The sequence below is a fragment of the Cupressus sempervirens genome, chromosome 3 (assembly GCF_028749045.1).
Source record: "Cupressus sempervirens isolate cs-2001-9-10 chromosome 3, ASM2874904v1, whole genome shotgun sequence".
Taxonomy (NCBI): Eukaryota; Viridiplantae; Streptophyta; class Pinopsida; order Cupressales; family Cupressaceae; genus Cupressus; species Cupressus sempervirens.
Window position 1 is genome coordinate 109,320,671 of NC_143120.1, and position 26,918 is coordinate 109,347,588.

The following is a 26,918-nucleotide window of genomic DNA, read 5'->3' on the forward strand; positions in this document are numbered from 1 at the left end:
AGAAATTAGGGCTCTCTTGATTTTGTATTCTTTCCCTGAAAGTTGGAATGGCTGTGAGTAATTTTGTTCCTGGATCTAGTACCCTAAAATATGATGATGTGATCAGTGTTATTTTGAGTGAGGAAACTTGTAAGAAAATCTCAGGTGGATCTACATCAGGAAGTGCTTTGAAAGCAAAAAGTAGGGGTAGAATGACTGAAAGAGGAAGTAATTCTAGAAATCGTGGGAAATCAAGAGGAAAGTCAAAGGGGAGGACGTCTCAATCAAGAGGACCGAATGAATGCTGGTACTGTGGGAAACCAGGGCACAAAAAGAAATATTATTGGAATCAAAAGAAAAATGAAGGAGATAAATTAGATGGAGATAAGGAGGCAAATGTGGTAAGTAACAAATCCGAAGAGGATGCTTTGCTTGCATCTTTAGAAACTATTGATGATTCGTGGGTTTTAGATTTTGGTGCTTCATTTCATGCTACACCTCATAGACGTTATTTCATTGATTATGTCCAAGGGGATTTTGGGATTGTTTATTTGGGGGATAATGAACCCTGTCAGATTGTTGGAAAGGGAAAAATTAAGATTAAGTTGCAGAATGAAAATCATTGGCTACTACATGAGGTAAGACATGTTCCAAGGCTAAGTAGGAATTTAATTTTAGTAGGGAAACTCAGTGATGAGGGTTGTGTAGTTACTTTCAATGATGAAAATTGGAAGGTTTCAAAAGGTTCCCTTATAGTAGAAAAAGGTGTGAAAGTAGGCACCTTATATCTTTGTACAAGTCATATTGTTCCTTCTACTTTAATTGTTTCATAGAAAAATGAATGTTCAGGAACAATTGTTGCGGTTGAGCAGGGAGAACAAATAGTTGTTGTAGATTCTGATATAACGTTGTGACACAACAGACTTGGGCACATGAGTGAGAAAGGTATGAAAGTATTTCATTCAAAGAATGTTTTACCAGGTCTCAAATGTGTTAATATGGATTTCTGTGAAAGTTGTGTGTATGGAAAAAAAAAGAGAGTGAGTTTTGCAAAGACTGGGAAGGAAAATAAAAGGGAGAAATTAGAGCTTGTGCATACCGATGTATGGGGACCAGCTCAGGTATCTTCCCTTGGTGGATCTCATTACTATGTTACATTTATTAATGATGCAACTAGAAAACTATGGGTTTATTTTCTTAGATAGAAATCTAATGTATTTCAAACTTTTAAGAAATGGAAATGCTTGGTTGAAAATGAGATTGGTAGAAAATTAAAATGTCTCAGATCTGATAATGGTGGTGAGTATTGCAGTCATGAATTTGAAGATTATTGCTCCACTAATGGTATTTGTAGACAAAAAACTATTTCAAGGACTCCATAGCAAAATGGAGTGGCTGAACACGTGAACAAGACTATAATGGAGCACGTAAGGAGCATGAGGTTGCATGCTGGGTTTCCCTTACACATGTGGGAAGAGGTTGTGAATACTGTTGTATATTTGAATAATAGAGGTCCCTCTATTCCTTTGGGTTGTGGTATTCTAGAGGAAGCATGGACTAGTAAGAAGGTGAGTTATTCTTTTCTCAAAACCTTCGGTTGTGAAGCAGTTGCTCACATAGATTCTGAAAATAGAACCAAGCTAGAAGCTAATTCAAAGAAATGTGTATTTGTTGGATATGGCATTAATGAGTTTGGTTATAGGCTTTGGGATTTTGAAAATCATAAAATTTTAAGAAGTAGGGATGCCATATTCAATAAGAAAGTGTTGTACAAAGATCTATTGCAGCAACATGAGAAGAAAGAAGATGATTATTTAGTGTTATTTAGTGTTGGATGATACTCCAAAAGTCGATGTTCCAACCATTCCTTATGATGTGTAACAACCGCAACAACAAATATCACACACACCAGTGAATTTTAGATGGTAAACAAGACAAATTAGACCTCCACAAAGATTTTCTCCCTCTTTGTATTCTATTTTACTTACTAATTCTAGTGAACCTGAAAGTTATGATGAAGTTATGCAGGTGGATACAAAGATTCAGTGGGAGTCTGCAATGAAAGATAAAATGGACTCTTTGCTAAAGAATAAGACATGAGATTTGTGCAAGTTGTCTACAGGTAAAAAGGGTTTATAGAATAAGTGGGTTTACAAGTTAAAAGAAGAGGATGGAGGTAAGAAAATATTTAAAGCCAGGTTAGTTGTAAAAGGATTTGCATAGAAAAAGGGAATTAATTTTGATGAGATATTTTCTCCTATTGTTAAGATGACTTCTATCCGTACTATTTTAAGTATTGTGGCTACTAAAGATTTTCATTTAGAGTAGCTTTATGTTAAAACAACCTTCCTTAATGGTGATTTGGATGAAGAGATATATATGGCTCAACCATAGAGATTTGTAGTCAAAGATAAGGAGAACTTAGTGTGCAAATTGAAGAAAAGTTTATATGGCTTGAAGCAAGCACCTCGGCAATGGTATCTAAAATTTGACAGTTTTATGCATGAGCATGGTTATAGTAGGTGTCATTTAGATCATTTTGTCTACTTTAAGAGGTTGGATGATGATAACTACATTATTTTATGTTTATATGTTGATGATATGCTTTTAGCTAGGTCTAACATGGATCACATTAAGGAGCTGAAAAGCCAATTAGCACATGCATTTTCTATGAAGGATTTGGGGGTAGCAAAAAAAATCCTTGGTATGAAGATTTGCAGAGATAGGAAAAATAGAATAGTGACGCTATCTCAGGCTGATTATGCTGAGAAGTTGTTGCAACGTTTCTCTATGGAGAATGCTAAAGCTGCCAGCACATCTTTACCTAGTCATTTGAAATTGACTAACGAGATGTGTCCCAAGACACATGAAGAGGAGGATAAGATGTCCAAGGTACCCTATGCTTCAGCTGTAGGAAGCTTGATGTATGCTATGGTATGTACTAGGCCAAATATTGCACATGTGGTGGGAGTTGTTAGTAGGTATACGAGTATTCCAGGCATTGAGCATTGGAATGCAGTCAAATGGATATTGATACCAGGTGGAGTACTACAGGTTATGTCTTTACTATTGGTGGGGCAACCGTGAGCTAACTTTCTAGGTTACAAAAGGTTAATGCTTTATCCACTACAGAGGCAGAGTATGTAGCTGCTACAGAGGCAACCAAGGAGATGATATGGCTTCAATTATTCTTGCAAGAATTGGGACATCCTCAGAAGGATAATTATTTGTTCACAGATAGTCAGAGTGCCATTCATTGTGCAAAGAATTTAGCTCTGCATTCAAAGACCAAACACATACAGTTGTGGTACCATTTCATTCGATCAGTTTTGGAGGATGGATAGTTAAAGTTGGAGAAGATACATACCAATAACAATCCAGTAGATATGTTGACAAAGGTAGTAACAAGGGAGAGTCTAAACTCCTCTTCAATTTTGGTTGGTCTTCTAGACTGAATATGAATAAAAGAATAGTAGAGTATAGGGTAGTTTGATCCAGTGGGAGCACCATGTGGTAGCAGTATTGCTATAGGATCAGCCTCCAAGTGGGAGATTTTTGTTTAGTGTGGAGCCTGATTAGTCCCCAAGTGGGAGATTGTTAGATTGTGGTGACTGATCAGGAAAGTACTGTACATACTTCATAAATTCTTTGGGGTTTGGGGCATCGCCCAAAGAAAAATAAATTTGGGCCCTATTTTATCAAGATTTTGAGCTGACATGTAATTATTGATTATAACCCTAAAGTAGTTAAAATACTTGTATAAAAAGGGCTTAGTGTTAGGGATTGTTTCATAGGGTGTGATGTGAAATTGATTCTTGCAATGGTATTGAGCTATAAGAGATTACAGACTATAATCAGGTTGTAATCACTGGATCATAAAATATTGGACTTGTTATTTGGTGGATGTAGCCCAGGGATTGGGGGAACCACATTAAATCTTGGTGCCTTGTGTTCCTTTTTGCATGATCTATTATTTTTTGTTATTGGTTATATTTGCATGTAATTGTTATTTCTATCCATGGTTTAATCCTAACACATGCCATTTTTTTGAGATGATATCATGTTTGGTATGGATGCTAGATTGACTTGTGAATCACTAGGAGAAGGTGAAATATTAGGTGCAAGAAGATTCTTAAAGAATTTTACCCCTTCATTCTGAATGAGGTTTTGATTTGTGATAAGATTTCCTTTAATCGCATCTTTGATTCGAAAAATCATTTTAGAGACTCTCTTTTGTTTAGTCGATGCATGAAAATATTTTGTATTTATGTCTCCATCCTGGAGCCATAACTCTCTTGACTTTTGTCTCCAATAAGTTTCCACTCTACTACATAGTTCCTCCCATTCTTGCTAAAGATTTTTCTATTTTACCCAAGTATCTTCATTCATACCATTTTTTATGATATAACTATAAAATTCATCTAACTACTGTTTGACTTCTATTTGTTGTGTAAAGACATTCTTGAAAACTTGATGATTCCATTGTCTAATATGGGTTTTAACAAATTTTAGTTTTATAACAAATTGGTGCATCCTGAATCCTTCAACATATGGTGCCCCATTCCACCATTGTTGAACATGAAGCAAGAACTATGGGTGACATAACCACATTATTTCAAACTTGAAGAAGAATGGAAATGTGTATCAAAGACTTTGTCTATTTGTGTGATAGTTAATGAAATTAGAAAGTGGTCCAAACTTGGTAGTGAAACAATATCTGTTGTAATATACATGCTCTTCAATTTCCAGTCTTGCAATAAAATAAATCTATCTAGACAAGTAGCAATATGTGCAAACCCAGATCTTTTATTTGTCCAAGTAAACAATCCATTTGTTGGATGGATATCCATGAGATTATTGTTATCTACAAAATAATTAAAATCTTGTAGAGTTTTAAGAGGAGGAACAATACCCTTATTTTTCTCCTTGGAGACAGGAATACATTGAAGTCACCTCCAATGATAACATATTGAGAATCTTGAATCTAGACAAAGGGTGTGATATTTTCCCACAAACTAGCTTTTTCGTGTGTTGAAGACGGGCCATAAACATTAACCAAAATAAAGGAGATGTCAAAAGCAGAAATTTTCAGCATCTGCCAATTGTTGTCTTGATGGATGAGTTGTCCATTAATTGTTAGGGAATCCCATAAAATTTCAAGACCACCAAAGGCTTCAATTCTTGGAACATGCAAAGACTTCCACTTATGCCATTTAGCAATGGTTTTTTCAAATGTAACCTAAGATAACTTGATCTCTTGAACCATGACTATGTCTACCTTCATAGAATCAACAACCTGTTTGATTCTATGTCTCTTGTCAGAGGCATTAATGCCTCTAACATTCCATGAATTATTTTTATTGTGGACAAGGAGAACACCTTGTTCTCCTTGTCAATCTTTTGGTAATAACAAATCTATTATCCAAAGTAGTGTGTATTCTAGTTGCTATTTCTATCCTAGTCTTACAACCCTTTGGCCTACCTCTAGACTTTAGCATTTTGGGGATAGGAGTGGCTTGTGATGGGGTTTGCATTATTGACAATGACTGCTACTTATTAAAACCTTGGCCTTCATTAATGGAATCAAAATCCTTTAATATCTATGAATTCTCAGCCCCACAATAGGGAAATTGAGGAAGCAAGAAATCAACTAACTTTTGCACTTGCTGATAAACATAATTCTCCAACTCCAAGGAATCCTCTGAAGCTAAAAATTCACACACTTCTAATTTATCTTGACATGCCCATTGAGTGGTATTTGTGTGTATAATTGCTTTTTTCTCATCCATAGTTGAATCATCAACATCAAAACTTTTGAGGCAAAGTCCACATCTATACACCGGGCCAACGAAGTAGGTACATGGCACACAACTCTCGTAAGGTAAATTAGCCCAAAGCCATTATCCACTATAAAGGGGAGTCAAACTTGTGACCTCAAGGAAGTAAACCTCAAGGCACAAACCAACTCACCTACAAGTGGTGGCTTAAAACTTTTGAGGAAAAGTCCACACCTATACCCTAGGCTAGCAGAGCAAGTATGTGGCACACAAGTCTTGTAAGGGAAATAGGCCAAAATCCATTCTCCACTACGAAGGGAAGTTGAACCTATGACCTCAAGGAAGTAAACCTCAAGGCACAAACCAAATCACCTACAATTGGTGGCTTAAAACTTTTGAGGCAAAGTCCACATCTATACCCTAGGCCAATGAAGTAGTTACATGGCACACAAGTCCCATAAGGGAAACTGGCCTAAAGCCATTCTCCACTATGAAGGGGAGTCAAACCTGTGACCTGAAGGAAGTATACCTCAAGGCACAAACCAAATCACCTACAAGTGGAAGCTTAAATTTTGAGGCCCACATGGGAGCAAAGAAGGAATCAAGCGATAATTACAAAAATACATCTCAAATCAAAAATCAATATTTTCCTTATATGGAAACCATCACATAACACCCAAAAATATTATATGGAAACCCTATTAGGGGAACACCATGAAGGGGATAAAACCCACAAGATGATATACTGTACTGAAAAAGCTATAACTTATAAGGTCTATTTACAAGGGGAATGCACATGCATTTAAGCACATTTACTAGATCTCACCACTCAAATATAAAGACGCATACAACCCAAGGAAAGACTCACTTCCTTACAAAGATTAGATAGAAAAAAATCTAGTACAGAGAAAAAACCACAAATCATGAACTAACTATTCACATATCCATAATTTTCATACAACTCCAATGAAGAACATTATAATACATCAAATATTTAACATAATTAGAGATCCCACCCATATCTCTTTACATAATTACATCATCTCTCTCTCTCTCTCTCTCACACACACACACACACATCAACTAGATCCATAAATGGATATTAAATTATTAAAATTATTTAATTCATTAACTGTGTAGAAATAAATAAGGTCATCTTAAACCTTATGACTTGGTTATAAATATTTAATTAAATGCAACATAATAATTGTTAGAATTATTTAGGCAGAAAAATAACACTTACGTGCAAATATAACCAATATCACAAAGGAATAAAGCATAAATAAATGGAACATAAGACACAAATGTTTGACATGATTTGCTCAATCCTTGGCTATGTCCACCAAATAGAGTGTCCAATATTATTATCTAGTAATTTCAACTTGTTACAATCTTCGATCTCCCTTGCAACTCAATACCATTGTATGAAGTTATATATTCACTTAAAAACCCTAACCCTAAGCCAATATTACATGACTTATGTTGGCTTAAAAAGTTAATCCTAAACATACTTGATGAGTCAACCTTGAAAAATGGTTGACATGTCAACTCAAAAATGATTGAAAAGTTAACCAAAAAAAGAACCCCATCCATTATGAAAAGTGTACAATACTTTCACGATCAGTCACCAAAAATTATCAATCACCCTCTTGAGGACTAATCGTGCTCCACACTAAATCACCTCCAACTCAAAAGCTAATTCTATAGCTATGTTGCTACTTGTGAAGCTCCTACTGGATTGACACTCTCTATACTCTATTGCTCATTTATTATTTTAATTCTAGAAAACCAACTAAAGCTAAAGATGAGTTCAACTTGTCTCTTGGGGCAATCTTTATAAACATATCTATTATACTTTCATCTCTATGTATCTTTGCTAGCTTTAATATTCCATCATCCAAAAATGAAAGAATGAAATGGTACTACAACTGTATTTGTTTTATCTTTGAATGTAAAGAAAAATTATTGGAAAGATGAATGACACTTGGCTATATGTATATAGATAATTTCTAGTCTTTGAGAGTCCCAACTCTTCCATAAAATATTGTATCCATATCATCTCATTGGTTGTGTTTGTAGAAGCAACATACTCTGCCTTTGTTGTGGATAAATAATTCACATTCTACAATCAAGAAATCCTACTCACTACTATCCTAAAAATAATAAATACATATCCTATAGTATTCTTCATCCTATCTAAATCCCCTTCCAAATATGAGTAAAAATAGCCTTGTAAATGAGTAGTAGATCCTCAAAATGAAAATTTTTTCTAGACATTCCTCTCAAGTATATGAGAACCCATTTGATTACATTGCAATGCTTAGTTCTAGGATGAATCATATATATACTAACAACTCCTACAACATGTGAAATATATAGTGTACTAATACCATGGAATACATTAAACTACATTTTTTTAAGCATAGGGTACCTTGGGGAATTTATCCTCCTCTTCCTATGTCTTTCAACACATCTCCTTAGTCAATTTCAAATTACTATGAAAATATATGCTAATAGATTTTTAATTTGGGATATAAAATCTCTGCAACACCTTTTCAACATAATCATCCTAAGATAGAGTCAATTTCTTGTTTTTCCCATCTCTACAAATTTTCATATCAAGAACTTGTATGGTTATCACCAAATCCTTCATCGCAAATAAATTTTCTAATTGTTGTTTCAAACCCTTAATGTGATCCACATTAGACCCCTCCACAAGCATATCATCAACATATAAATATTAAATAATGTAGCTATCATCATCGAACCTCTTTAAACAAATACAATGATATGGATGATACTGAATGTATCCATGTCTAGTCATAAAACTATCAAATTTAAACACCATTGTTGAGGTGTTTGGTTCAATCCATATAAACATTTTTTTAAATCTAGACACTAAATTCTCCTTACCTTTGACCTCAAATCCCTAAGGTTGTTCCATGTATATTTCCTCTTCTAAATCACCTTGGAGAAATTTATTTTTAACATCAAGTTATTCCAGATGAAAATCTTTAGTAGCCATAATACTTAAAATAATAGAAATAGAAGTCATCGAGAAAACTAGAGAAAACATCAAAATCAAATCCCTTTTTTGTGAAAATCCTTTTACAACTAACTTGGCTTTAAATATTTTCATAACTCCATCCTCCTATTTCAACCTATAATTTAAAAAAAATATAAAGCTATTTTACCTATGTATGTAAATTACATGATGTCCAAGTCTAGTTTTTGGAAAGGAGTCCATTTCTTTTGTCATTGCACACTCCCACTAAATGTTTGTATCCACTTTCATAGCTTCATCGCATCCTTATAGTTCACAAACATTTGTTAATAAAATAGAGTACAAAGAGGGATAAATTCTTTTAGGAGGTCTACTTAGCCTTTTTCATTGTCTAACATTCAATAGAGTTTTTGGTATTTTTTGTTGATGTTATTGTAGAGCATGAGAGACCACATGAACATAATCTTTTGGAGTATCATCCAACACTAAATAATTATTTTCTTTCTTCTCATGCTACTGCAAAAAATGTTTTTCCAATACTTTCTCATTGAATATGATATCCTTGCTTCTTGCAATTTCATGATTTTTAAAATCCCAAAGTCTATATCCAAATTCATCAATTATATATTAAAAAAAAAAACTCTTCTTTGACTGAGGTTGTAGCTTGGTCCTATTTTCAAAATCTAAATGTGAAAAAGTTTGACAAATAAAGTTTTTGAGTAAAAAAAAATTCACCTTCTTGCATGTCCATGCTTCCTATGGAATACCACAACCCAAAGGAGTAGTGATCTTTCTATAATAAAAAATATTTCAATCCTTGACTAAAATGTTTAGGTATTTCTTGGATTTTCCTCCCAATGGCGACCCTAAGTCTTACTAATAAAGATAGTCCTCCATTTGCATTTTCCATAGTTGAAATTTCTACCCATTAAAATTCTCAACCTTCAACTTACCCTTGTCTACCATCACTCCAACTTGACCTCGAGACTTTCACTCAACTGTAATACCTTCCTATAGAGGATGACTAAAATTTCTTGGCTCTATTACCACATATTAGGATTATTCAGGTACACAAATAATAGTTACATGTAAATATAACCAATATAAAAAAGGAATAAAGCACACATAAATGAAATATAAGACACAAAGATTTAACATGGTTCACCTAATCCTAGGCTATGCTCACCAAATAGAGAGTCCAAAATTATTATCCATTAGCTTCAACTTGTTACAATCTTCAAACTCCCTTACAACTCAATATTATTGTAAGAAACTTTATATAGTTACTTTAGAAAACCCTAACCCTAAGCCAGTATTACATGACTTATGTTAGCTTAACAAGTTAACCCTAGACATACTTTATGATTGAACCTTGGGAAATGGTTGACAAGTTAACCAAAAAAATAACCCCACACTTAATGAAATATGTATATTTCTTTCCTAATCAATCACCACTAATCAATAATAACCAATGCAATCTAAAACATATAGGCTAATATATATAAAGGATTCACAAATTCATCCTTGAACATGATCTAGATCTATAAATCATGCCTTGGTTGGCCAAGAAAAATAAGAACACTGGTACACCAAAAAAATAAAAATAAAAATACATTTACTCCAGTCTATGTGATCTAATGAGATGAATATGGTACAAACATAGAAGCATCAACAAGCACCACAAAATTCTTCAATAACTACCAAAACAACTTCATCTCAAAATTCACAATCATTTTTGTATTGTTCATCAAGAACACCAATATTAACCTCTATGTATTTAGAAAAATATATTGTCAACATTCAAATCATGGACCACTTGATTTTAGGACAAAACTCCACATCCTAAACACGCCACTAAGTTGGAAACCAAAAATATTACATAACCAATCTATACTAGTCCAAGAAATAGAATAGCGTCTCTTCCCAAATATCCAAAATAGTAGTTTTTGGTAAATCACCCATAAATTACTCAAATCATCATGCTAACCTCTATTATCATACATGAGTCAATTATAGATATCCCTAATATTATCTTTATATTCATTGCATCTGATCTTTAATTAGTAACCATACTTAATCAATCTTGTCATTGATCATACCAAGAGCACTATTAAAAAAAAAAAAAAAATGTTGAAATAAATGAAACACATATCTCAAATATGTGAAGTATTTATTTTGCAGTATTCCAATAATTGCCTCATTTGGCATTGATGAAAATATATGACGTAAAAAAATCAACAATGCACAAAAAATTCAAACTATCAACATCAACAATATCCACAATTTTTTTTTTTGAAAGTATCGCTAGCAAATACTCGTGCCTTGAGTATAGTCTCCTCGCTTTGTATCAAGCTTGTTTTTCACATAACTATCAAAATATTTTTAAAACAATTATCACACCCCAACTATCTAAAAAGCTAGTCCACAACACTAATACATAATCAACAAGGATAACTAATTCCCCTAAGTATTAGCCACTGAAAACACCAATCCAGGTTGAAGATGTCTTTGTATGAACACTAGACTAATTCATATCAATGCATCTCTAGGTCTGATCAGGAATGAAAATCACCCCAAGCTTACCTTTAAGATACTCAAAAGTATCCTTAGGCAAGGGCTTCATTAAAATATCTATAATCTACTCTTTAGTAGACACATGTTCCAATTTGACTTCCTTTTCCCTAACTGTATTTCTCAAGAAGTGATACTTGATAGGGATTTTCTCTATCTTTGAATGTAGCATTGATTTCATTGAAAAATAATTACACTTGAATTACCAAAATCGATAGAAATGGGTTCAATAATACTTGCTCTAATGTCTCTCAACATTTTCTTCATCCATACCAATTGCGTGCAATTGACAATATCAAAAACATATTCAATCTCTACAATATATTGTGAAATATAGTTTTTTTTTTCTCGACTACAAAACTAACCCTTTTCACAAGAATAATGGACTATCAATTGTACTCTTTAATGTCATCCACAATGTCAACCTTATTTTGTGAGCAAGAAACACTTTCAATAGAATCTTTGTTTGGATCCTTAAAAATTGCAAGCAAATAAGGGGTTGATCTAAAACATCCATAGATTTAAAGAGGATAAAACTCAAGGAAACACCAAGATGAGCCATATAAAACCTAATTGATTCAAGTACTCAAATCTGACCTTCCTAGCACACAAACTCCTAAAAGAAATCATATTCCCACTCAAGCTAAAAAAATAAAAGAAAGGATGTTTGAGCACCATGGAGAAGAAGGGACTACCAACCCCTACTTGCACTTCCTAGACCACAACAACTATCACCCAACCCTATATTACATACTAGAGGAACACATAAAAAGATAGGGAACGAGTTCCCTAACCTTTGTGCACTTCTACAATCATCCATTATCCACTCCCACATCCCTTTTTATTATTCTTGAATATTATTTACATCAGTATAATCCATGACATTGGATGTTTTACTTCTTGTTTTACTTCTTTTTAGAAGGTGTAGTTTTCTATTGTATTTGAAATAAAATCATGGCATGATGTGGTTTTTATTTTATATGGATGGGGGTTTAATATCAGGAAAAGGAAAACACGAGGTATCAACCTAGATTTTTATTTTTGGTACTCCATTAAAATTCTTTGGCCAAAGTTCTTTACATTAAGTTTGATACTAGGTGATTTTTTGTTTCATTATTCTCTAGCATATCACAACTTTAGATATTTAAATTTTCTATGTGAGATGCTAGTGACATAAACTATGCTTCACTAACCTCCATCCCTCTCACCAATTCCACCTTACATGGTAGTCTACGCAAGGTTACAATCTATTGTGAATAATGAGGAAGGCAATATTTCATAATGGGGTGGATAAGCACTTAGACCCCATTCTCTTCTCAAGATTATAAAATGTTGATAAATTTTTTGCTAGAGGAGGAAGAATGGTCTATATCATTGTACCATTTCATTTGATATGATCCACCTTTCGGTCATATATGATGTATTATCTTTCCTTGAGAAAAAGAGCTTTGTAAATTTATCCGTGATGTATTTATTAATTATCTCAAATATGAAAAATATGAGATATTTTCTTTTAATTGAAAATGTTTCTTTACATCAAACTTATTTGCAATCCAATATGTCATGCGATGCATCAAACTACATGTTGACATGTGTGCCTCCCTTCTAGAATTAATATCCACATCCAACATGTTTTTATATTTCTCATTTCAAAAGACACCCACTTTTTGGAGGCCATAACTTTTGATCAATTAGACTAATTGAAAACCATTTGAATCATTGAAAATCTTTTGAAGTGCCACATATATATCACATTGTTAAAAATATTATTATAAAAATTATGATGCATCCTATTTATTCTTTAATATTCTCAATAAATGATTGATTGCAAATATTGAACAATTTAAAAATTTTGATAAAGAAAACATCAATAATTTAGATATTTTAATTTAATAAAGATAATCTTTTTATAGTAATTGTACATATATGAAATGAGCCACAAATAAATTGTCCATGTTAATTTCCTTTCTACCATATATAACCAAAAAATCAAATATAAGATTAAGTTTGGTCTTTGGCTAGGTCTATAGTTTACCCTATTAAATAAATTAAGAATTATAGACTAATTTATGATGTGATATTGATCAAACTTCTATCAAGCTAGGATGATGTATAATATTTTGTATCTTATTTTATCTTAAATGTTATAGATAGACTTTATTTCCCAAAAACTCTTGATATTATTTAGAAGTAATACACATAATTTTCATTAAATTTTACTTAGTAATTCTTACAAATACAAAGAATTGAGTTGTACAACAAAATCCTTGTTCAAGAAAATATTCATAATTCTATTTATTGTGAGTTTGGTTTTGTATAAGTCTATTAAATCTACTCTAACCCCTAAATTGGTGACCAAATATTATGAACTAATAATAAGATGACGTGTATAGTATCTCCTTGATATTACTCCTTATTTTCCTAGCATAATAAGAATTTAATAATTTATTTAATTTGAGAAATGACATTAAATTACAAGAATAATAACAATATTGAAAAGGTGCAACTAACCTGAAGATTTCCAACATCATGAGAGAGACTCTTGGATATTCCATTCATCTCTTGATAATCACGCAATTCCTTGACATGCTTGTTCATGAGCCTTCTTGATGGAAGCTTCACTCTTTTTGATAATATGCTTGCTATCCACTTTGATTGTAGCTCAAAAAAGGGGAAAGGTATAATCTAGTAACAATTATAGGAATCCATTTGTATAAAATGGATTAATAATTCTAAACATGAAAATATCTTAAATAAGGATGAACAAATAGATTTATTAGCTATTTTGTGTGTGCATAATAATTGAAAATTAGTTTATGATAATTACTAAGCATGTAATAGTTTAAAAAGAATGTGGGAATCAATAGTTGAAACTATTTTATAATTCAAAATTACCTTTTTGGGTATGCCAACAAATGAAAGAGAAGGAGCTAACAATGGAGGAAATACATGCTCATATAATGGACCCACACAATTATCATCTATTATGACCACTCCCTTTGTATCAAGAAATGGAAAAGAATAAGAATACCTACAAATAAACATTTAATGAGAAATGTGGAAGCAAAGAGAAAAATTGATAGAAACATTTAGAGTAAAGTTTGGAGTAAAACACATCAAGTTATTTTACCCTGTACAATGGATGATTGAATTTGCAATGATCGAGGAACCATCTTGAAATATCACAGTTCCATTTTCATCTAAATTTGTTATCTGCATTATACATAACAATAAGGGCCTACCTTAAAATTACACATGGTAGCATAAGTAAATAGCCTTAACTATATTATTTATATTTTAATATTTGTATGATTTATAAAATCTTATAATATTTTGTTGTAGAATTTTACAATATAACCTTACCATGGGATGTATGTGTACACCGAGTTCATGCACATTGATTCCATAAAACAAGTGTTTTCCATCTTTGGTATAGTTTGATCGCATAGATAAATGTACCTCCTTTGCCACCATCTTCAAATCACGTGAAACATCACATGCACTAGCTGAACTTCCAATAACAAGAACTACCTTCCAAGACATAAAATGATAGTTTTAAATGAGGATAATGACTAGAAAATAAGGCAATTGGTATCTATATTCTAAGTGATGTTTTTATTGCTTCAAAATATAAATGAGATTAGAATACCAATGACAAAAACTAATAAACAAACCATGCCTTTGATGGTGTAATCCAATCACTTGTAATTGGAGGGATCAATCAAATTATAGTTGTATCATATCAACAAATCCTAAAAAGTACATTCTAAATGTAGTGTTATGATTGGTTAGACAAGAAATTTAAGAAAGGTCTAAAAACCATACTCATATCAATACATACCTATAAGTCCTATCTTTTTGAAATCACCAATTTTATTTATTATTTGTAAATTAAATCAAATTTAATAACTTAAAATAATGATAATAATAGGTAAAATAAATTGAAGATGCTTTCTTGAAAAATATTAGTTGTGAAACACACACACACACACACACACACACACACATCTTAAAATATCATCTTAAAATATATATTCTAAATGTGCTATTATGATTGGTTAGACAAGAAATTTTAGAAAGGTTAAAAAATCATACTCATACCGATATGCACCTATAAGTCCTAAAATATTTTTTTGAAACCACCAATTTTATTTATTATTTGTAATTTAAATCAAAATTGTATTACTTAAAATATGAATATTAGATAAAATATGTTGAAAGTGACTTTTTTCAAAAAAATTAGTTGTGATGTGTGTGTACATACACATAAATAGACATACATGCAATATGAATTAATTTATGCTTTACTAGTGACATATACAAATCTTTAAATATGACATTGTTTAGTAAACTTTGATTATCCAAATATGAATGGTTTATAATTTTTTAAAATTTTTACCTTCATAAATTTGAATCAGTTGTGTAAGGATATATGTAAGAAACTATGAAATCTAAGGTAAAAAGTATAATATCATTTATTAACATTCATCATTTGAAAAATATAAGAATCATATATTTTTATCGAAATATAATAACCAATAAACTAAAAAAAATCTAATAACTTATGTATACATATATGTGTATGCATATTATAACAAATAAAGTACAATAAAATCTGACTATTGATAATCACCTCACTTATCTCTTACACTCTTTTAAATTTAAAATAATTGATATAATTATTAAACAATAAACTTGTAGATATTTTCTACTTTATAAAAACCATAGTCCAAAAATAAAAGGTTTCATCACAACAACTCATTTCACTATTTTTCCTATTTTATATTCATGACACAAATTTAAATTGTTTATTTGTGATTGGAAAACTATGGCAAGGTGTGTGCTCTTGGTCTCCTTGTTCAATGTAACATTCAAGTTTGTGCATATTCTATAAGTCTAGTAGTTCTATTAAGCATTGAATAGTCAATCTTTTGGTGCAATGACAACCACACTTGTAACAAGTAGCATCATAGCTTGGTCACATATTCAAATCCCTTGCTTGCGTTAGAGGGGGGATTGTTACGAGGTGTACACTTGGTCACTTTGTTCAACACAACTCTTGGGTCTATGACATAACATATCCACCTCACGTGTATTCTATAAGTTTAGTTGTATTAGACATTGAAAGGTTGATCTTTTGATGCAAAGGAAAGAAAACACACTTGTAACAAAAAAACCATCTTGAATTGAATATCACACAACTTTTGTGATGGCCTATACACTTAGCTATAGATGGACCTAGTGTTGAAAAAATAAATGCCCAAGGAATGGATAGAAATTTATGCATTTGTGTCTTTATAAATTTTCTAGGATGCATCTATAATAAGTATTATAAGATTGAATACAAGTTCCATCTATTAAAAAAATATTTTCCTTAGAAATGTATAAATTAAGATGCAATTTACAATTTAGTTTTGACTATTAGAATTTATGTAACTAATATTGAATATTTTGAGATTATTTATGAATAGTTGTGATATTATATAATTGTTTAAAATATTTGATTTTGGTTTACCTTGACTTCATCATATATGCATTATACATAGTTATAGATCTGAGCATTAATCTTTGTTTTGGGGATATTACATTAATGGATAACATAAATTTGTGGTGATCTTACTTCTCAGTGTTCTATGAGCTATTGATCCTATGATACATAAGGTGAACATATGTTTTTTTAGTCTAGAAGACAATTTATTTGATGAGCACTTTGATAGTAACATAATGAGAATGAAAGTATGCATTTAGGATTTTAAATTTGAAATGTTAAAAATAACCAAAATATATTTGAACACATTGTGTTTTAGATATGATTAATGATGATGAGGTAACCATGGAAATCTTGTGTAAAGTTTAGTCAATGTCTAGTGAACCACAAATTATATGGTGATATGTCTTGAACTACCTTTGAAGCTAATATAATCTATTTGCATAGGTTTATAGGAATGCATCTTTTGTTTTGCCAAAAGATTGACATGTTAATATCTAATATAAACGCTAGAGATAAAGATTTCTATGATAGGTGGTTAGTACTTGGCTTTAATCCAAAGTGGGATGCTGACAATTAGTCCAAGAACCACCCCTTAACATTATCTAAGGGGATTTGAACCTATAACCTAGATTTGATACCATTTGTTAAAACACGATTTTTGTTGTGTCAAAAGATCAACCTATTGTTTCCCAATACAAACACTAGATATGAAAGGATCCATAAGAGGCACTTTGCCCATGTAGCGAATCCCAGGGGAGATGTTAGCGATTAGTCCAAAAAGGTTAATGTCTTTCTTCTTGCAATTTCCTAAGGAAATGGATTCATTTTTTGATATTCAAATTTAAGTTTTTATTGATTATACTTAATTTTGTTATTTTTTTGTTGAATTTATATGTGATAGACAAAAGAAGGTAGTGGTCTTTTTTAAAAACTTAACCTTCATTTCAAGGTTTAAAGTAGGTTTCCAAATACATGTTATTGTTCTTACATGGTCTTATGCCATATGGTTTGAATTTGGATATTTTTCAAATATAATTGATAAATAGTTTTATCTAGAGCTTGTTTTATGTATTGATGGGATTAAAAAAGAAACTGGTAAAAGATGTTATAAGCATGCACCGCTTCTTGAAGTAGTAGGATGGATGATCAAATATAAAGGTGACACTTATCACCTACCTTCATAATTAAAGATAAAATGATTAAAGTTCTATTAGGATTTTCCTATTTTATGTGCATAGAAATCCTTGGAATGCATTTATTCAAAGTTGGTGTTACTTAAAAAAGAGGGGACATTTCTTAAGCTAGGGGTGGTGAAAAATAGGCCATGTGTGAAGAAAGACTTGGAATTCTCGTGGATTTGTCCTTTAATATATTTCTAAAGTTTTGAAATATAACTATATTAGTGTCTTATTCCTTATTTTTATAATTTTTTGTAAATCCTGTATAAATACGTTTGCGGGGAAGTTTTCTGCTAGTTTGTACAAGTTTTTCTATGGCATGTCCATTATGGTTGGGGCATGTTATACCATTTAGGGCACGATATCCATGTTTATTTCACATATGCCTATTGTTAAATTATAACTAGCAATTGTACCTTAGTGTGCAATAGGCATGCCAAATAGATTTTGAAGGTCAACTAAGTGTTTGTCCCTTTGTTCATCTATGCCTCTCATCCTCTTTACATCTCTATATATCTCTATCAATCTATTAATCTATCTCACCACCTACATATCTTGTTATTTATTCATGTCTAGATGTCCCTCTTTGTGTCTCCCTCTATATCTCTCTAGACGTCTTTCTATCTCTATCTTCCTTTCCCGTTTTATATCTACACAAATCTCCCTCTCTATATCTATCCATCTCTCTCCAACACCCCATTTATATACCTTTAAATCTCTCTATGTCCATATTTCTTACCCCATCTCTCCCCTAATCTCTACCTTGATATCTCTCCATCCCTATATATTTCCCCTTCTCTATTTATCACTTTTTACCTTCATAGTTATCTTTATATCTCTCCCCCTCTTATTCTCTCTTATCTATATCTTCCACCTCCCTCTCTCTATCTCACTCCTCTTCTTCTCAACCTCCATCTCCATACCTCCATACCTCTATATCTTATTATTTCCTTTGTACTTGTATCTCTTTCTATCCCTATAACACTCCTCTCCCATTAACCATCTCCCTCTATTTCTCTTTCCATCTCTAGCCCATTATCTCTCTCCCCCTCTTCTCGTAACCTCCTCACAATTTTTAGGATGTGGCCATCCTTCCACAAAAATGTACACTTGACCAATTTTCAAAAGATAGAAAACATTATGACCTTTTTTTGAAAATTACAGCGTTTGATCTTCATGATTTGCATAGTTTATAGTAAAAAATAACAAAAACATTGAAAAGAAATCACTACATTTTCGTGAATTTGGAAATTTTTTTTTACTTTGATTTAGTTTTAGTACTTTTTGTGGAAGGTTAACCTATCCCCAATTTTAATATCTTTATCTATTCTAATGTATGTTGAAAAAATCCCTCATTTTCGAAAGGTTGGCCTTTCATTTTTGTCAATTTCATAAATGACGCTTGGTAAAAAAGAAACTAATATTTTTATACGGGACACTTGTTGAGCCCAAGCGATTGCTTAATCAGTTTTTTCAGTAGGATGCGTATCAAAATCAAATACACTTAATTCGACACCTATGAGGAACATATTTAGCTAGATTGCTATGATCTAAACGTGTCAAACAAAATTATTCGGTTGAAGTTATGGTATGACCAAGGAAGGAGAATGAGCCAAAAGTGTTTTATCAGTAAATGCAAAGGGAGTCATAAAATGGATGGCTAAGATCATTGTGATGGTAGTCACTTTGTCCTATGAGCCATCCGATTGGGAAATTAGCTCTTACACTTTAAATAAGGAAATGCTTTCGACGTAATTATTATTATTATTATTTCATATTGTGCGAGTATGGACGATTCAATATGAATTTTTAAATATTTGAATATTTAAATATAAACAAAATTTTGGAGATATTATGACTACTTATGCACATCAACTTCTTGGAGATGTCCTTGTTTTTCTTGTATGAGTTTCTAGATAAGAATCTATAAGTTTCTTCGCTTCAATCATCACTAAATATGCAACTTCTTGATTCAATAGTAAATTTTAGTATATGCAATTTCTTGGTGTGATTATTTTGAGAATGCATTTTGTTTTGCATTGGTTACGTGTGCATTGTTGAAATTATAATGTTTTTACTTTGAATTTGTGTTCTAAAATTTTATCTTGTGACATTGAATTTTGTCAATCTTGTGGGTGGGATTTCACAACCACAAGTTGGAAGTTAATCTCTCATTAACCTTGGTATCATGAAGGCTTTTGAGTCTTGTGTGCAAAATTTTGGGAGAAAACTATGGAATTGGCCTTTTGAACAACTAGTACACACATTGATTTAACTATTGTGTGTGACTACCCCATGTTTGTGTTGAGACAATGGGAGTAATTTTGCATAAAAAGCTATACAAATTATCCCTATACTCCTTATTGTTGATGTGCATTGGAAACCTCTTGTATCATTAGACTTATTTTGTGGTACATGGGTCAAGACTACTATATGAAGACTTATATCAGTATCAAATCTATATCCAAACATGACACATTCATGCCATTAGGAACTATTACATAATGTTTATATTTTGAACATTACTAGAAAAATATTCATGAATACAATAATTGTATATTAGTTGCAACTAATGCTAGGACAATATGAGCTTAAGATATGTCATGCCAAGAAATGAAATGAAAATATATGTATAAGTATAAACTGAATTGGTTATTAAAGTTTCTTTTTGATAATAAAAGAAACCAAAAAAGGGGGGTTGGCCCTCAGTACATCACCATGGATAAACCATTCCCAAACACACTAACATCAAGTCAATACCAACACCTTCACCACCCTTCACTTAATATCAAAAATAGAGTACCCAACCCAACAAAAAAAAACCAAATAGTAACACACTGATTATCACATCTAGTAGTAACAGACACAAAATTGTTAGTAGACAACATTACTAGTAAAAAACAAAAAATTGATTATCACATCTACTAGTATCGAACACAAAATTGCTAATTGACGAAGTGGAAACTAACGGGTTCAGTTTCTATTTCTGCAATCACTGGGTCCCTCTTCCTATTCAGTTTCACAGCTAAAAAAGATCGAGATTCGGTCATAGTGGGAACATGGAACTTTGGAAAATACCAGTTGTTGCTGGTGAAATGGAAGCTAAGATTAACCTGGAAAGTGATCTCTACAGATCTGCTTTGGTTTGGATACATTTCCTAGGCTCCCTTTGGAATTCTGGGACAAGCGTGTATTTAGATGGATTGGTAACTCCTCTGGATAGTTTATTAAAATGGATTCAATGATTGGCTCAAAGACTAAACTATGTGTCACCAAGATTTGTGTGAATATGGGTATGAATAAACCCTTACCAACCACAATGGATCTAAAGTCTAAATGTGGTACCTGGTCGCAACCATTAATCTATGAGAATGTTGCTCCCTTTTGGCAAAAATGCAACAACTTTGGTCATTTGTTTGTGGATTGCTTGAAGGCTGAGAAACTCAAGAGTAAAGTCTCCTCACCAGGGGTGTAGGTGGTTGAAAGCTTGAAAACATCTAAAATGGTTGTCGCATCCAAAACCCACAAAAATATGGAACTGATAAGTTTGACTGAAACTTGCATGGAGAATTTTCATAATTTGAAAGGAACCCCCTGTAAAAATGATGAGAAAGTCAAAACCCTTATGAAAGTGAATGATGATGGGAAGGGTGAGGAGATCATAAGTGATTAGACTGACAAAATGGATGTTGCTATACATGAAGAGGGGGAGATTGTTGACATGCAGATCTTGCAATTGCCTCATCTAGCTGGAGGACTACTGAACAAATAAATGGTGGCTAGTGGAATTGTTAACTCTTGCAGCCCACCCCTTAACTTGGGACTTGGCTCACCAGTCACAAATGGAATCCTAGTGGTCTCTCTACTAGGTATTGTTGAAGTTTTTGCCCCTACCTCTGAGGGTCCAAGCCTTGACTTTCTTAGCAATGATATTGAATGGACAGTCTCAAAGAGAAAGCCCAGGGGAGGAAATAAGCTTGATGTTGGATCAACCACAAGGGTTGGGATACCTCTGGTTAGGAATATTCGACAAAAGGAAACATAAAAGGATATTGCATAGGTGAAACAAAAAAACCTGAAGGAAGCCCATAACCATAAGAGATGAAGATCATATCCTGGAATGTGAGAGGACTAAATAGCCCTATGAAGCAGTATGAAATCAAACAAAAGATCATTGAACTTAATATTGATATGATTCTTTTGCAGGAAGTGAAAATGTTTGAGCAAGTTTTCTCTAGAGTGGCTAATTACATTTGGCTAGGCACTAAATATTCTTATAGTGATGCTAATGGAGCTTCTAGTGGCATTGCTAGAATGTGGAATCCAGAGAAGGCGACAGGTGTGGTTAACTTTGTCAATACCCATTTTGCTGTCACAATCTTCACCACCCAAACTGGTAGTTGGAATTTTTTAAATTTCTATGCCCCCAACACTCATAATGGTAGACTTGTTGTCTGGGATGAGGCTACTAGTGTGGTTGATTCCATGAGACAAGAAAATATTTTATGCATAGGAGACTTCAACACCCCACTCTACTCTTCGAAGAAAATGGGGGGCTTGGATGACTTTTCAAATAGTATGCAAGATTTGGAGGATTTCTTGAGAAGAAATTATTTGATTGGTATTTAATCTCTAGGGCTCTTCCTTCACTTGGTCTAACAATAGATTGGGAAAAAAAATTATTCAAGTTAGGCTTGACAAGGTCCTCATCTCTTCTGGATGGGACATCCTCCAACACACCTCTTTAAAGGCTGATTTGAGGACGATATGCTATCAATCTATGTTGTTTCTCTCTCGTAGACAAAGTCTAACCATACGAAGGACCTTCAGGTATGAGATCATGTGGCACTCACATAAAGAGTTTAGAGATTGTATTGCATAGTGGTGGAAGGATTTGGTGGAAGGTACGACCATGTTTCGTATTGCTAGAAAAATTGATAGAATTTGAAAAGAGGTGAGAGAATGGAGAAAATCCTTGTTTGAGAATATTTCCAAAGAAAAAAAGTTTACTAAAAAGAAGCTATAATTTATCCAAAATCATCTTGTGCAAGGCAATGCTCATGTTGAGCAGCAACATGAGGAGAGGGAGTGTCAGGACAAATGGAAGATCCTCCTAAATCAGGAGGAAGTCTTTTGGAAATAGAGATATAGGGTTCAATGGTTGGAGGAGGGTGAAAAAAACACAACTTTCTTCCATAGATCGGCCTCAAGAAAAAGAAGAAGAGAAACACCATTAACCTGTTGCTGGATGATAATGATCACGAAGTTATCGAAGTGGAAGAGATAGAAGGCAAAGCCAATTCCTATTTCCAAGAAATGTATAACCTCACCATTGCCCAAGTCAACAATAACTTGCAAAGTGATATCCTAATATTGTTTTAGCTGGTGATCAATGACCAAAAGATTGAAGACATGACAAGTAAGGTAAAGGAGGCAAAAGTCAGAAAGGCTTTTTTCAGTATGAATCAGTAAAAAGCCCCTGGTCCCAATGGGTTTCCTCTAGCTTTCTTTTAGGAATTCTAGGACATTATCAAGTATGATGTGATCCATCTTGCTTGTGACTTTGTTAAAATAGGTAAACTATTGAAGAAACTTAATCAAAATTTCATTATTCTTATCTGTACAACGGAGGACCCTAGAAGACTGGAAGATTTCAGACCCATTAGGCTTTGTAACACAATTTATAAAGTTCTTGCTAAGATCATGGTAAATCATATCAAGCCCCTTATTGATAAGTTCATAGGTCCCTACCAGAATGGTTTTGTGCTAGGGAGGCAGAATCTTGACTTGGTTATAACCACTCATGAGATAATTCATTCTATGGAAAGGAGTAAGAACCCAGGTATGGCCCTTAAATTGGATATTTCTAAAGATTATGATAAGGTTAGGAGGGAATTTATTTTTGCTATTCTCTCCAAGATTGGCTTTAATGAGAATGTTACTAGAATTATCAAAAATGTAGTGACCTCTATTATGTTTTCAATGCTTATTAATGGAGCTCCTAGAAAATTCTTCTCTTCTTCCCAAGGTCCACATCAAGGTGACCCCCTATTTCCTTACCTATTCATCATTGTGGCAAAGGTTTTAAGTAGAAACTTAGTTTCTTTGACTAACTCTGGTAGAATTTAGAGTATTAAACCTTCTTCCCAGTGCCCTCGCAAATTATCTAGCAGTTTGTGGATGATACATTCTTATTTGGTATCTCCTCTACCTATGAAGCCATAGAATGAAAAGACACCCTAAATCAGTATGCATTGGTCTTTGGTGAATGTATAAATTAGTAGAAAAGAAAAGTGTATTTCTTTAACATTGTTACTAGTATGAGAGAAAAGGTGAATAGAATTCTTGGTTGCCAAGATGCATCTCTCCCAAACACTTATCTTAGTCTCTCGCTCACAATAAAAGAAGTGCCCAATCAATATTGGAATGGCATGGTTGAATGCTTCTAGAGAAAGTTGGCAGGCTAGAAAGATAAGATTTTGAGCAACATGGGAAACTCTAGCTTCTCTTAGCATCCTTGTAGGGCATCCTAGTGTATTTCCTCTCCATCTTCAAAATCTCAGGTAGATTTAGATACATTCTTGAGAAGATCCAATGTAATTTTTATGGTTTGGCATTGAAGAGAAGTCTAGGATGAGTTTGGTGAGCTAGAGGAAAGTCTGTCATCCTAAAGCATTTGGAGGATTGAATATAAGAAGAATAAGACACTTGAATAAGGCCCTCCTAACCAAAATCAGCTAGAAATTGGTGAATTCTTGGGCTAGTTGGTGCAACATTGTGATGGCTAAGTACCTTGGAGGGTTTTCTTTCCATCACTTTGTTTGGGCACATGCTCTCCCCCAAGGTTCCAAGATCTGGAACAATGTGGTTAACACTCAAAAAATCTTGAAGATGGGTTGTCACTAGATCATGGGGGATGGAAACTCAATTGAATTTTGGGAAGATCAATGGCTCCAAGACAACCCCCTCATGCACACTAAGTTCCTAACTCTTAATGAGATGTGTACTAGATTGTATGGCTCTCTAACTCAAAGCTTTATTACCCCAGATCGACAATGGATTAAATTCTACAACTAGGAGCCTACGAAGATGTGCCTTACCTTGGAACTGTAAGACCATCTCCAAAATTATAGGATTCCCCTCACATCGATGGAGGACTTGTTGGTTTGGAAACTTACCCCCTCAGATGATTACAGAGTAAAGTTGGCTTATCTTGTTGTCTTGGGGGGGAGTTAGCCCAAGGAGATGGGAGAAATGTCTAGCACCATTGGATCCTACCGAAGATAAACTTCTTTTGGTGGATGGATTTGCATGGGTCTATCCTCACTGTGAATAACCTCCAAAGAAGAGGGTGTCAACTTGCTATCTACTTCATTTTATGTCTCTAGGATGTTGAATCTATTCCACACCTTCTTATCCACTACACTTTTTCCACAGAGGTGTGGAGGGAGGTCCTTGCCTTATGGGAGGTCTAGTGGTGTGTTAATGGAGAGTTGCAACACTTTGTTCACTAAGACAATCTATTTTCCCACCCTTAACTCAAAAACTTATGGTCTATACTTCCCCTGTATGTCTCATGGAAAATATGGAAGGAGCAGAACAATAGAATTTTTAGGGAACAAGCCACTACTAGTTCAGGGGTGGCCTAGCTAGTTATCAGACTTATAAAAGAATGTAGTGAGATCTAGCAATGGAGACCACCTCCCTCGAACCCCCCAGACAGACTTGACTTGAAATGGGCTTTTTCTTCAGACGTAGGCCCAATAGTGGCACAATTTGACAATTCCAAATCCATGGCTAGAAAGAAGATGGTGTGGCACCCTCCCCCTAAGTCCTAGATCAAACTCAATTTTGATGGTTTGGCCATGATGGACAATATTGCAGTGGAAGGTATCTTTCGTAATAGTATGTGAAATCTAGTGGGTGCCTATACTGGAAACTATGGAGGGGGCTCAAATAATTTAGTGAAAGCCTTGGCACTTTCGTAGGGTTTGAGAATTGCGAGAGCACATGGAATTAAAAAGTTTTCCATTTAGGGGAGCTCAATGTTAATTATTAATGCTACTAAGGTAGAGGGGTGGAGCAACTGGTTGATCAAAGTGATAATTGATGAAAGTCATAAGTTGATGGAAGAATGCCATGAGATCCATGTGGATCACATATATCATGAAGGGAATGGCATGACAAATGAGCTGGAAAAATTTGGTCATAGTGTCACGTGGCTAATTGAATGGGAGGATGGCAAACAATTTCCATCATCAACTCAAGTTATGATGAAAAGGTAGTGTACTTACAACAGTGCCATATGAATCATCACAACATGTGGTAGGCCTTTAATTATTTGTATGGGCTAGAAGATAAGGCTCTTCATAAAGAGATCATTTGGCAAGATTGTATGATGATTCACATTAATGATTCGATTGCCACAAGATTTAAGTATTGCTGAAAAAAGATGTAGAGGGTGGATTTGTTGAGATGTAAAAACATGATAATAAATTGTAAAAAAGACAAGTTGTTAAATTCCTTCTCCAGCTACAGATGGAAGAAACCATTTATAGATGGAAAGGGACTACTAACACATGTTGCTTAGGGTGGTTTTTCAGTTTTTAGGAAACCTTGAGAACTGATGATGGGTTTTTGCTACCTTTTCCTATTAATTTTAGGTGTAATTTATTTAATATTTAGTAATGCCAAACCTACAACTAGGCTATGTCAAAAAATTTTGAAGAGTTGGCAACTAAACTAGGTGATGACATTGTCACTAGTGATCGTATTGAACCTATGAGAGTTGAAGCTTGCATTTGTAAGAGGGAAGAAACAATGGTTTATCTATATGAGGGTGGCCTATTACCATTTATGGAAGGGATGATGAAACATGATGAGAATGTCTTAATGCAGTTCTTTAATTTGTGGAATGA

General features: G+C 33.3%; 1 protein-coding gene across 1 annotated transcript in view; it reads right to left on the bottom strand.

The window, feature by feature from the left end:
- LOC149565021 (flavin-containing monooxygenase FMO GS-OX-like 8) overlaps window positions 1–26,918 on the bottom strand; it is a 145,780-nt gene that overhangs the window by 26,380 nt on the left and 92,482 nt on the right. The window contains exons 3-6 of the mRNA XM_089816999.1: window positions 14,695–14,862; window positions 14,462–14,544; window positions 14,227–14,362; window positions 13,843–14,016 (exon numbers count right to left, since the gene is read on the bottom strand). Of these exons, the coding sequence (XP_089673125.1) occupies window positions 13,843–14,016; window positions 14,227–14,362; window positions 14,462–14,544; window positions 14,695–14,862 (561 nt within the window). The remainder of the gene's footprint in view (window positions 1–13,842; window positions 14,017–14,226; window positions 14,363–14,461; window positions 14,545–14,694; window positions 14,863–26,918) is intronic.